At 40.3% G+C, this 13,289-nt stretch overlaps 1 protein-coding gene across 1 annotated transcript in view; it reads left to right on the forward strand.

The window, feature by feature from the left end:
- The window catches only part of GFRAL (GDNF family receptor alpha like), a 31,829-nt gene extending 20,659 nt beyond the window's left edge, over window positions 1-11,170 (forward strand). The window contains exons 8-12 of the mRNA XM_089776923.1: window positions 488-503; window positions 1,001-1,073; window positions 2,745-2,840; window positions 10,201-10,282; window positions 11,098-11,170. Of these exons, the coding sequence (XP_089633049.1) occupies window positions 488-503; window positions 1,001-1,073; window positions 2,745-2,840; window positions 10,201-10,282; window positions 11,098-11,170 (340 nt within the window). The remainder of the gene's footprint in view (window positions 1-487; window positions 504-1,000; window positions 1,074-2,744; window positions 2,841-10,200; window positions 10,283-11,097) is intronic.
- The last annotated feature ends 2,119 nt before the right edge of the window (window positions 11,171-13,289 follow it).

A 13,289-nucleotide genomic window follows, 5' to 3' on the forward strand; every position in this document is an offset into this window, starting at 1 on the left:
CTCCAGGCAATAATTGTAGCCACATTGCCCTAGCCACATGCTCACACCCACCAAAACTACAATCTCTGGATCACAATAATAATCAAATAACACCTCATCAGCTTTTGCCATTCCCTGCAGCATTTCCTTAAGGATCAGTATAAAACCTCCATGTAAACTTGATTAACCAAATTGAAAGGACATGAACAGCCACCACTGTGGTGCAATATTATAACAGTATTTTCATATCAGCTAAGCAGAAATGGTTTCTTTGGGATTTGATTATTATTGATTGATACCACGCTTTTTTCTTGTTTCTATACCCCTAGCAGTGGTAGTATTAAATCAGAGAGGAATATTTTTATGACTATATTTACATTGTTAGGCCATGTTAAACTCTCAATGAGGGCATTATAGAGCTATTGATTGCTAATGCTGATATCTGTTCAGGACTTGGTCAGTAGTGAGTTTTAAATAATCTTCATTATTGTTAATTATTTACAATGAGATTAAAAAAAATAAATGTATAGGCGCAACAAACAGAATCTTTGGCTTTAGATTTAGTGAGAATGGAGGAGAATGATAGATTCTATCCTGACCTGATTACTGTAAAAGGGACCTGTACAATGGTCAGGCAGCCCATGCGGTATCCTATTTGTTTATTAGACTGTGCGTAGGCATCCACGTTTTCCCAGGGGATCCATCTACAAGATTAAGGTCTCTACCAAACTCAGGATTGGGATTTGGGAGGAAAAGGACAGGGGCTGTACATGACCACAGTCACAGAATACACGTAAGTTAGTGCCAGGAAGGATCAGTATCATGAACTGATCAGAGGAAATATGTATCTCAATGCCAGAATTCAACATTTAGAAAAGTATCATAAATATTTTAACTTTACATTTCTTATTTCCTATTAATTGCATCTGATAAAGATAGTATTCCAGCAGTGCATTTATTTAAATGTTATTTTACTGATTTTCTAGACTTGGACAAAGACACTCTTCCCTATGTCATTCAGACTGTTTGCATTCCTTACAGGAAGATTAACATGGCTCCTCAGCCTGCTTCAGTATTTCCTTTAGAGATGGTTGGTATGTTAGCCCCTGCCTCTGTAAACTGATGCACCACTGTGCTTACACTGATACCATTGACTACAATAGATATTTTTTCTGATCAAGTTGTGAGATTATTCCTTCCAAGACTGACAGTTTTGAGCAGGGGCAAGGAGATGGGTTTGGAGAGCAGAATTTCCCCTTGTTAAGCTGGTTAAAATCCACTCCTATTCCTGAGCTCCCCTGAGTGTATACTTCCACTTTTCACATGCATAACCCTAAAATTGTTTGTCTTGTTTCTATCCAAATGAAATGGAAGCACCTTGGAGGCAGAAACATTTTCTATTTCTGTTTCCATAAAGCTGCGTACGTCATCTATAATCTTGCTATATATTATAGAAATGACTGTCTGTCCCTCTGTGAGTCTGTTTGTTCAAGAATGCTTTCTAAACACTAAGAACTAGAACCACCAAATTCCATTTACAGCTTCCTCTTAGTGTTACTTAAAGCAAGGCTAGAGGTTTGGTTATACCAGGACAAAGGGATATGGTTGGAATCTGAGTGTTTCTCATTAAACAGAAAAGGAGGGGTCTGATAGCAGGGACAGTTATGCTTCACAATGACTACAGAGGGGCAGTAAGTGCATAGGACAGTTATGTTGTAGACTGACCACAGGAGGGTGGCCATGCCTGTAACAGTGTCTGTCTGGAGGGTGGGACTCTGCATGTTGCAGGCCACTGGCCACAGGTAAGTAAGTGTGCCCCCAAGTCCTCAGCCCAAACCACTTCTCCCTCTGACCCTCGGCCCCAGTGCCAGACTGGGGCTGATCAGTGCAGCCCCCACCACCGCACTCTCTCACATCTCCCAACCCCCTTCCCTGCGCTCCTCACCCACATCTGAACCCCCTAAAAATTAGTTACAGACCTGAGCAATGGATATATACAGGGGTGGCCCGTGAGTATAGGCCGACTTGGCTGTTGGCTATGGCGCTGCCTATAACGGGGCGCCCAGGGCCCCCAATGATGATGTCACGCCATCATTGATATCCCCTGCAGGCAGGGGCACCAATTGCGCATTCCGCCTGGGGCACCAGCTGCCGCAGCCCGCATCAGGCTGCCCCTGGATATATATGATAGTAATCTATAACTGAGATATAAAATAGCAATAATTTATATTTATAGGGACAATTTTATTTAACGTCTGTCTCTTAGGCCAAGTCTACACTAGAAAACTATTTTGAAATTACTAAATTTGCCTTAATAACTCCTGATTTAACAAATTCGAACTAGTGTGTCCACACTCTGGGGAAACCTCGAAATTAATCCGAGACAGGCTCTATTAATGTGGACATGTTACCTTGGACTTACAGCCCCAGGAAGCATGGGGAAGTAATGTGTTTGAATTATTCTGGGAAGTAATTAGTTTGAATTAGAGGTACTGGAGTGTCCATACTACCGTTATTTTGAAATTACTATTTTGGAATTAGAGTTACTCCTGATGAAAAGCAAGAGTACAGAGTTCGAATTACATGGCCCATTATTTCAAACTAACAGGCTTGGTAGTGTGGATGCACTGCTTATAAATTCAAACTTGGGGGGCTTATTTCGAAATAAGGTCCTAGTGTAGACCAGGGCTTATAAACAGTGGCTAATTTTAGTTAGATCATAACTTAAAGTATACTTATATCAAAACATTCTTTCCTGTTTTCAGATCAGATTTCAAGGGGAAAGACAGACCATGAGCTGATACTTACTGATATGCCAGGAGAAAAGCTTCCCATAACACGGTTACATTCTTTATTTAATGGTGAGTTTGGACAAATCACTTCATGAATCATGATTTTCACAGAAATAGTCTTTGAAATGTCATCCGTGAACTAATGTGCAGTATGGTATCAGGAGACCTGAGTTTTATTTTTGGTTCTGGCACTGACTTACTTAGTATTCTTAGTTAAGTCGCCATAGCTATGCCTCAGTTTGCCCATCTATAAAATGGCCCTAACTCAACTACTTTAAATCTTTAAAGATTCATGGATGAAAATAACTGTATTAACTAGGTACTGGTGTTGTCATAGATTCCAGGAGATGTGATAGGCATAAATTAAAGGTTGGATTAAAAAAAACCCTGATTGGGCAGAATAACTAGCCACATTACAGTAGACATTCTTGCAAGTTCTTTTGTCTGAGGATCTGGTCCTATTTTGACATCTGGGAAGCACCATGCACATCTATGAAGCTGTCAGAGGTAGTGATCAAACATCACAGGATATGCTTGTATTTACTTTTATGTAGATCAGTGGTAATGATAAATGACTGCTCCTCTCGATTTTGTGAGATCAGACAGCTGTGTTGACTGAAACAAAACAAGAAATTGTATGATTACAAATGAAAACATGTCTGATAGAGTCTAACATAATTACTATATAAATAACACAAACACCTATAGAGTTCTGGGGAGACAAGAACCCTGCTCCTTCTCATGATTTAAACTGCCAGACACCTTTACCACTGTACTTACAAGAAATCATCCCTAGCAAGTATGAACTATTCTGTTTCCCTCTGTGTTACAGCAGCCACAAGACAGCCTATTGAAGTCAATGGGGGTCTTCTGATTTCAATGGGCTTTGTATCAATTATTGAATAGTAACACCTCATTCGTCGCTGTTTCACTGCAGACTGTTATATGACAAGATGATCCAGTCTAGAGGGGAGGAGGGATTTGGTGAATATCTGCTCTATATATTAAGAAATGGACTTTAAAATGTCAAGGTTCCTCTTAAAACTTTGGTTATTAAAATACTTACATGAAAATAAACAAAAAAAAAGGTAAAAAAGTCTAGAAAATATGGCCTAAAGGGAAGACTGAAATAACTAGGTTTGTTTAAGTTGGAAGAGAGAAGACCAAGAGGGGACATAATAGCAGCTTTCAAGTATCTAAAATGGTTTTACAAGGAGGAGGGGAAAAATTATTCTCCTTGGGTACATCTACACTTGCTCCCTAGTTCGAGCGAGGTATACAAATGTAGCCGACTGAAATTGCTAATGAAATGGGGTTTTAAATATCTCGCACTTCATTAGCATAATCTCACCCGCACGTTATTCCATTCAACAGCTGATTCGAACCAGGAAGTGTGCTCCGGTACGCATTAGTTCCAATCAAATCTATCAAAGGAGTAATGTTAATTTGACCCAAGGGGTTTGATTCATATTAGCACTTTGTCAGAGTGCACTTCCTGGTTCGAATCAGCTGTTGAGCGGAATAACGAGTGGGCGAGATTATTGCTAATGAAACACAGGATATTTAAATCCCCGCTTCATTAGCAATTTTGGTCAGCTACATTTGCATCCCTTGCTAGAACTAGGGAGCAAGTGTAGACGTACCCCTTAAGCTATGATGACAGCACAAGAAGCAATGGGCTTAAATTGCAAACCAGGGAGGTTTAGACTGGACTTTAGGAAAAACTTCCTAACTGTCAGGGTGATTAAGCACTAGAACAGTGGTCTCCAACCTTTTTAACCACAAGATCACGTGTTCAATGTAAGATCTACTTCAAAGCCTTGTCCCATTTCCTTCCAACCTCTTCTCCAAGGCCTCAGCCTGCTCACTCCATCCCCTTTCATCCCCCATCCTCACTCACATTCACCTGGCTGGGGTAGGAGGTTGGGGTACAGTCTCTGGTCTTGGGCCAAGGGGTACAGAATGTGGGAGGAGCTCCAGGCTTAGCCCAGGGTGGGTGATTGGGGTCCAGGAAGGGTTTCAGGGTGCAAGCTCTGGGAAGGAGTTTGGGTACAGGGAGACTCACGTCTGGGGCAGGAGGTTTGGTGTAGGAGGAGGATCAGGGCTGGGACAGGGGTTCAGGAAGCAGGCTCTGGCTGGGCACCGTTTAACTGAGATGGCGTTTGGGTGTTGGAACAGTGGGGTTAAGGTAGGCTTACTCCTGCCCTGGTCCTGCACCACTCCTGAAAGCAGCTGGCATTTACAGCAATGGCTCCATGGCACCATGTGCTGCCTCTCATTTACAGGCTCTGAGCCCACAGTTTCTACTGGCCACAGTTCCCCATTACTGATCAATGGGAGCTGCAGGCGAGTGTCTGCAGGCAAGGACACCCTGTAGAGACCCCCTCACTCTGCCTCTCTCAGGGGCTGCAGGGACATGCCAGCCACTTCCAGGAGCAGCAGTTACCATGGGGATAATAACTCCTGCCACGATAGGTTAGGCATTTTAGAATTCAATACTCAAAGAATTAAATGTAAACATAAGAGAGAAATGAAAATTATGAAATGCACAGACTAGTCAAAATCCAAAATAACCCACTTTGCAAGCAGCAAAAGGAGTAACAACAACCCCCCACATATGTGTTGGGTCAGGTGATGAGAGTGAAGGACAGTGTGTGTTTGTGAGAATGGTAGAGATACACACAGGGTGTGAGAGTGACAGAGATTTGCATTGCCAAGCTCCCTCCATCCCCTTCTCTCTGGCCGTGTCCAGACTCAGGGGTTTTTTCGGGAAAAGTAGCCTTTTCCCGAAAAAACTTCCCCTGCGTCCAGACTCAAGCCGCGTTCTTTCGAAATTATTTCGAAAGAACGCGGCTTTTCTTTCGATGGCGGTAAACCTCATTTCACGAGGAAGAACACCTTCTTTCGAAAGTTCCTCTTTTGAAAGAAGGCATTCTTCAATGTAAAGAGGCCGTCTTCGAAAGAGAGCATCCAGACTCGCTGGGTGCTCTCTTTCGAAAAAGCGGATTTCTCTTTCGAAAGATCCGCCTGCAGTCTAGACGCTCTCTTTCGAAAGAGGCTCTTTCGAAAGATGCTTTCGAAAGAGCCTCTTTCGAAAGAAGCCTGCAGTCTAGACATAGCCTCTGTGTGGAGAGAGGGTACAGAAGTGTGGGGCAAAGGAGAATGCTGACATCAGCACCCTCCTTCTTCTTCCTCCCACACTCTGCATGGCAAGCAAGAGGCTCCTAGTGGGGTGGATCCAAGGCTGAGGGCTGGAGCCTCATGACAATGAGTGGAGGGGCAACTGAAGTGCCAGAGCTTGATAGCTTCCCGGCCAAACCAGTCAGGATCACCTGTCAGAGGCTCCAAGATCTACTGGTTGGTGACCACTGTACTAGAATAAATTGCGTAGGGAGGGTGCAGTCTCCATCACTGGAGATACTTAAGAGCAGGCTAGACAAGCATCTGTCAGGGATGATCTACATCATTGTTTCTCAATCAGTGGTATAAGTACCCTTGGGGTACTCGAGGGAAATCTGGGAGGGTACATCAACACAACTGAAAATTTGGAGAAAACCGAATTTTTGTTGTAAGTTTTACAGAGCTTTATTATTTTTGTACTTTTTACACCCCAAAATTTCATCACCTGCCCATCTATGTTTCAGTTGTTTAAACAAAGGTGTTGCAATGGTAGAAAAAAATTGTGTGTCTGAAGACTGTAGGTACTCGGGATACTTATGATTTTTTTTTTAAAAGGGGTAGTTTATTAAAAAAGGTTGAGAAACACTGGTCCTACCATGAGAGCTGATGACCTCTCAAGATCCCTTCCAGTTGTATGATTCAGAAGTTATTCTGTTTAATTCTAGGAACATTTTTCTTTTAATCTTATCCCCTTAAAGAAGTGAAAGATGAAGTGATAACATTCCTCAGGTGCTTCCTAATAGTATTAATACATCCAGTGACAATCAGATAAACAGCTTTGTTATAGGGCTTGATAAATTAATATAGTTTGGCTTCCTTTGAGTAGGGCCCAGAATGGGATAGAGCTGGGTGACCCGAGTTGTGCTCACCTGCCTTGGCAACTCTGCCTCTGCAGACTGAGCGAGAATAGCAGAAGATGCAGCAGGAGTGCCCAGGCAGGAGCAGGCAAGTGTCCACAGCCATGTTATTGACCAAAGGTACATTTACACAACAAAAAACCAACCATGGCCCTAAGTCTCATGGTATGGTTACAATGCTATAGAAGTCTCAGGGTCTAGGTCAATTTATATGGGTTTACGGGGTTGAGGCTGCAGGGCTAAAATTTTATCCCAGATTCTGAGACTATCCCCTCTCTGGATTCCTTGCCCCAGCTTCAGCCTAAGCCTGAACGCCTACATTGCAATTTTTAGTCACGCAGCCTGAGTCTCTTAAACCTGAGTCAGCTGACCTGGGACAGCCAAGCTGTGATGCACGTCTTTTATTGAAGTTTAGATGTTCCTCAGAGCCTGCGTCAACTGATTCGGACTCACACTGACTGGCTAAAGATAAGCAGTAGGTGGGTTGGGCTCAGCCTGTGGATTCTGAGACCCTCCTCTTTTGCCAGGTTTCAGAGTCTGGACTCCATCCCAAGAAGGCACATGTACGTCTCTCTTTCTAGCCCCATAGCGTGAGCCTATATCAAGTTATATTATAGATATTGGGTGACATCATTGCCCCACTGAAGTTAATGGGAGTTTAATGGAGCCAAGATTTCACTCATTGTATATGAAATTTAAAATATTAATGTGTAAAGATAAAACTTTAATTCGTTCAATACAGAGCTTTGCATGCAAAGATGTTTTGTAAAAAGGGGAAATTATGATTGCAGAACAGTGGTCTATTTCTTTGGGAAAGAATAAATACTGTGCTTGACAAATTAATATTATTTTGCTATTACTGCGTAGCAGCATCAGTTGTTTCCTAATGTGTAGTTCGGCAGATGAACAAGCAATTGCTGTGGTTTATAAGTGGAGCTGATGTGGGAACTGAGATGAGTTCAGTTTCACTGACTTTGATTTGTAAATTATAAAACATTGTAAACTTCATTCTTTATAAATGTGGGAGAGGAAAACCCTTTGACAACTTGCTGTGAGAAACCCTCATAAACATTAATCTGGCCAATGAATATTTAAGATCATCCTGTCATGTACACAATTATGAGCAACTTTACCCACACTAAAAATACCACTGAAGATTGGTTTCATGCTCTGGAAAAAACTCTTCCTTTCCCAAGCTCTCTCTGCAGTCAGACGTCTTCTTACATCTATATACAATCAACTCTAACTGCACTTCGTATGTAGTCTATGTACTGCCTCTATTCTCTCCCACACTATAAACAGAGAGGGTGAAAGGGGATAGCTACGGAGAGTCTGTAGCTTATGCTAAAAGTGACCTGAGAATTACCACATAACCACAATAAGGCCATGTCTACACTAGGAAACTATTTCAAAATTAGTAAATTTGACTTAATAACTCTTGATTTAACAAATTTGAATTAGTATGTCTACACTACAGAGAAATCTTGAAATTAGTCCAAAGAAGGCACCATTAATGTGGACATGCTACCTCAGGCTTAGAAGCCCCAGAAATACTGGGGAGTAATTAATTTGAATTACTCTGGGGAGTAATTATTTTGAAATAACAGCATTGGAGCATCCACACTACTGTATTTGAAATAACTATTTTGGAATTAGTGTTACTCCTGATGAAAAGCATAAGTACAGAGTTCAAATTATGCAGCTTTATAAAAAAAAATAATGGGCTTGGTAGTGTGGGGACTCCGCTTATAAATTCAACCTTGGGGAGAGGGGTAGTTCAAAATAAAGTTCTAGTGTAGACCTGGGCTAAGGGAGCTACAGACTAGACTCTCTTCCACTCCATCAGGCAATTCTGGTTAAAGATACCAACATTTTACAGGACACCAGGCTCATGTCAGTCATGACTCTGCTGCCTTTAATGAGTCTGGAAACGCTCAGTCAATATGAAGCTGTGCAAATAATGCATTTTTTGGTTTACAGGCTGTGCTGAAAAAAATCTAAAATTTTTGGCAGTCAAACAAAACCATTTTGACTCACAAATCTGCAACATTTCCTTTTACAATGTTGAAAAGAAATGGTCAGATGTTTCAGAATTTTTTCAACTGAAACAATTCAAACAATTTGACAGGATGTCTGCATTTTTGGCCCAAAAAGGTAATTGAGTGCTAGGTCTATATAGGTACTTACATTATTCCAAACACCGTAATAGCTGAGATCAGAACTGCTAATGCTTTACCCTCTCCTATCCACCATTCCACTATGAAGCTGTAAATGCAGGTTTGCCAATAGCACTAACTGAACATATTTAACCAAATATTTTTGTCAGAATGTTTTATATCTAAATTGAACTATTTCATGAAGCCAGTTAATTTGGATTTCTTTGACAAAACATGAAAATATTTGCTTTGAATGTTTTCATTCAAAATGTCTATGAAAATTTGCATACAGGATTGTTCAGTTCAAAATTTTACTCTGTCATAAAAATTTGGGTGGGCAGTGATTATTAGCCATCTGGAGTTTCTACTTATGATTTTTTCATGAGCTTCACAATATTTGGAACTGACTTTTTCTTACAGGCTCAGTTCACAAAGCCATGCTGAATATGTAAGAATCTCAGCTTCCACTGGAAAAAAAAGCATTTCTAATTCTCAGGCTTGTAGGGACAACCTTGAGTGTAGAGTTTCAGAAAGCAGAAGACAAATAAGGAAAACCCCAAACTGAATAGTTTATTAAAATCTCCTTATTTTTAGGCAATCTTGTAATTTACAGGGTCTGATGTCTTCTCTTTGAATGCATGGGGTTAGCAGTATTGAACATAGACTTTTGAAGACTCAGGTCCTGATCCAATCAAATCTCTTATATACATATTAAGCACACAAGGAGTCACCTTAAATACGTGCCTATGTGATTTGTTGGATAGAGGTGGATGGGAAGGAGAGAATGCCAAAGGCACAGAGCCTGAACTGAGAACACTGCCAGCAGCCCAGGAATTCTTTATACCAATGAGGTTCCTGCTCTGGTGCCTCTGTAACTGTGGTAATATTCCATGAGGAGTGGTTTGGGCTATCTATTAGATAGGTGGGAGGCAGGCCATTTGTGTTTATTAGTAAAATCAACACCTTTAAATCAACCTATAATCAAACAGGCAGTCAGGTGTAATGTGCTCATGGGTGAAACATCACTTAACTAACAGGACGTCAAATTCTGCACGACCATCAACTTCAATCCAGGGTAAATTGTAGCCCTGAATATGTGAAATTCTGTTGGAGTGGATATTTGCCAACTGATTGCAGGGCTGAAGTGAAAACTTTTGCAACAGCAGGAGAAGAAAGCATCCTTATTACTATAATACACTTCCTGTGTAATTTTCTTTTTTCTTTTGTTATTTCTAGGTGAAGCAATCTATATTATTGCATATACATCTTGCATAGCACTCATCCTAGGAATAGCCTTGGTGGCTTTCCTTAAGACCAGGTAATTTGACAGAATCACATATCTTTGATGGTAGGAAATTCATTCTAGAAAAGAGAGTCACTCTCTTCACACTTTGGAGTTTGATGCTTGGAGTTGTGTTTAAAATGAAATTCAATGTAGTTCAGTAATAGTAATAGGATTAACTGGTCCTTCTGGTACCCAGTTGCTGCACCCTGTCAGAGGTAGGAGACTCAGACTGGGAAGCTGTTTTATGCAAGTGCACAGAATGAAAGATGGAGCATGCTGTATCTTACCAAGTGACAAAAAACCCAAAAAATACACATTAACTTTGTCAAGTGCACAATTTTTTGTCAATTAAATACATAAAGTAAAATATGATGTGTTGTATTGGTCCAGACTAAATGGTAAAGTTTGAAGAAGCACAATGTCAGAGGATAGGGATCAGAACAAAAAGTGGCAAGAACTATAGTGGGTGGGTGTTGTGTGAAATTTCATTATTAAATTCAGATAAAGTGATGAAAGAGAAATGTTGTAGAAAGATGCAAAAAGCCATGTCAAAGACATGTGGAATACAATTTCTTTCTTTCATATTTGTGGTTTGCAATGACAGGAGACTATCACTCAGAATATAAATAAAACAGGATTAAACATGGGCACAAACAATATAGAAGAGAGTATAGTAACTGAAGTGAAGGGGTTGATTTTATCCCATAATGTGCACCGCAAATATAAGGGTTGAAATCCTGGTTCCATAGAAGTCAGTAGGAGTTTTGCAAATGATTTCAAAGGAACCAGGTTTCCACCCAAAAGCCATATAACTTCACTATTAATAAATATACACTCTCTGTTTTCAGAACCTGCAGAGCAATATATCAGTCAAGAAATTCCTCACCAGTTCATTCATCTGAGATTCTTATGGTCCATTAACAGTGATAGAGAATCAACAGTGTGGCAAGTTATCAAGACTATTCTTGGTAGCCAGCCTGTTGTATATATGTCGTAAAATGTTATAAAGTCTAGTTTGTTATGGGATTTTTGTGGTTGAGAGTATGGAAGAGTTTTGTATTTATTTACATGTACAAAAACTTTCCCAAATGGAAAAAAGTTAAAACTGCACCCACCTGTGCATGCTCGTTCATTGATACATTACTATCTGTTTGTCATAGGTTTGGACTGTCAGTACATGATTGTAAAAAATTCTTCTTCTTTGTATGATTGATGTAAATGTAGAGCAACAACTATAATTTTACATTTAGATGGCTAGCTGCATCTGGAGTAGCAGAGTGTATTGTGGTGATGCCTCTTTTGTATTTGTGACTCAGGCATTGAGTTGGTTTATATTCCAGGGTCTGTTCTGGGTGACCACAGTTGCACACTGGAGAGTCTTTAATTTTCCATATATGCAGCATGTGCCATGATTTGTGGCACAAATATTAAAGCAGCATGAATTTGGGCTAGCCACATGGCTGTGAGTGGTAAATCTATCCACCACACCCCATCTATATGTATTCTACAGTTCAGAAATCTAGAGAGGGGGAACACTCCTTTAGAAATGTTTAAGAGAGTTTTTTAAACATTTCAGTAAGGATGTTGATAACCTGGAGAATGTTCAGAGAAGAGCCATGAAATTACTACTGGATTAGTTAATGGGGATTCTGTGACAAGACCAGAATTGTAACTTGACAGAGTTCTGTGACATGACTATTGCTCATTACTAATCATGTCTTACCCCAGGGGTGGGCAAACTGCAGCCAGTGAGCCACAACCCAGTAATCTGGATCTTGAACTCCATTGCTCCACTCCTGCTCTCCCACTGAGGAGCAGGGTCAGGGGCTTGCCCCACTCCACCCATTTGGTGCTTCTGCCAGGGAGCAGGGTCAGGGCCTTCCATTCATGGACCACCGTACTCAGGTGTGGCTGTCAGTCCAAATAGTATGCTCACCCTTTCTTAAAGTGATGGCCTGAAAGATCTCAATTTAGCTCAACAAAGAGAAGATGAAGGAGTTGCTTGATTGTATCTAAACAGTCACCATGAGCAATTTAATGTAGCACAGAAAGGTGTAACATGATCTATGGTTGGGCATTGAAGTGAGGCAAATTCACACTTGTAATAAGAGACACAATTTTAACAGTGAGAATAATTAACCACTGAAACAATTTACCAAGTGTTGGGGTGAGTTCTTTATCACTGATGATTTTAAGACAAGATTGGATATTTTTTTCTAAAAGACCTGCTCCAGGAATGATTTTGGAGATGTTCTTATGGCTGGTGTTATACAGAATATTGAACTGTTTATTGGTGAATGTTATCGGTACTATTTTTTATATCCGTACACTCAGACACCCTTAGCACTATGAGTGAAAATGTCCAGGTCTTGAGACAGACATTCATCACTAAACTTAAAATTATTTTTTCTATACATAATAATATCAAGATTTTTATGTCTACTCCACTCATAGGAGTCCTGCTTGGGCAAGGGGCTAGCCTCAATGACCTCCCAAGGTCTCTTCTAGACCTAGGAGTCGATGATTCTATGATCTTACCTATCAGTTGTTATAAATCTCCTGTTTCTGGCATGCTTGGAAAACAAGATATCACACGTTAAACCTGTCATTGACTTCAAACTCAATGGAGGCACAGGCCGAGATAATTTGTTTTATAACTGGTAGTAATTTTATTTTTATATGGCAACTCCTTGAAGTTGCTAAGTTAGGTTGAATTAGTTTTCACAAAGATGATTAGTAAGCAGAATATAGATGAAGTATTCAAAGTTGCATGATAAATACAGTTTATCACATCTCTGCAACTTACCACATAAATAAAGCTAACCAATAATTTCTGTTGAAATGCAGCTTTGTTAACGTGGTTTCTGTGAAATTAAATTTTTCTGCAGTTCCTGTGTTTCTATGACACTGCCATGAAATATAGAGTCTATAAACCAGTGATATCCATGTGGTAAATTAATCATATTTACCATGCATTTTGGCTTTCTCCTCTTCCCACTACAGCAATATGCAGTGACAAGTCTAACATCTGGGTTGAAAT

This window comes from Pelodiscus sinensis, chromosome 3 (genome assembly GCF_052426305.1).
Source record: "Pelodiscus sinensis isolate ZL-2025 chromosome 3, ASM5242630v1, whole genome shotgun sequence".
Lineage (NCBI taxonomy): Eukaryota > Metazoa > Chordata > Testudines > Trionychidae > Pelodiscus > Pelodiscus sinensis.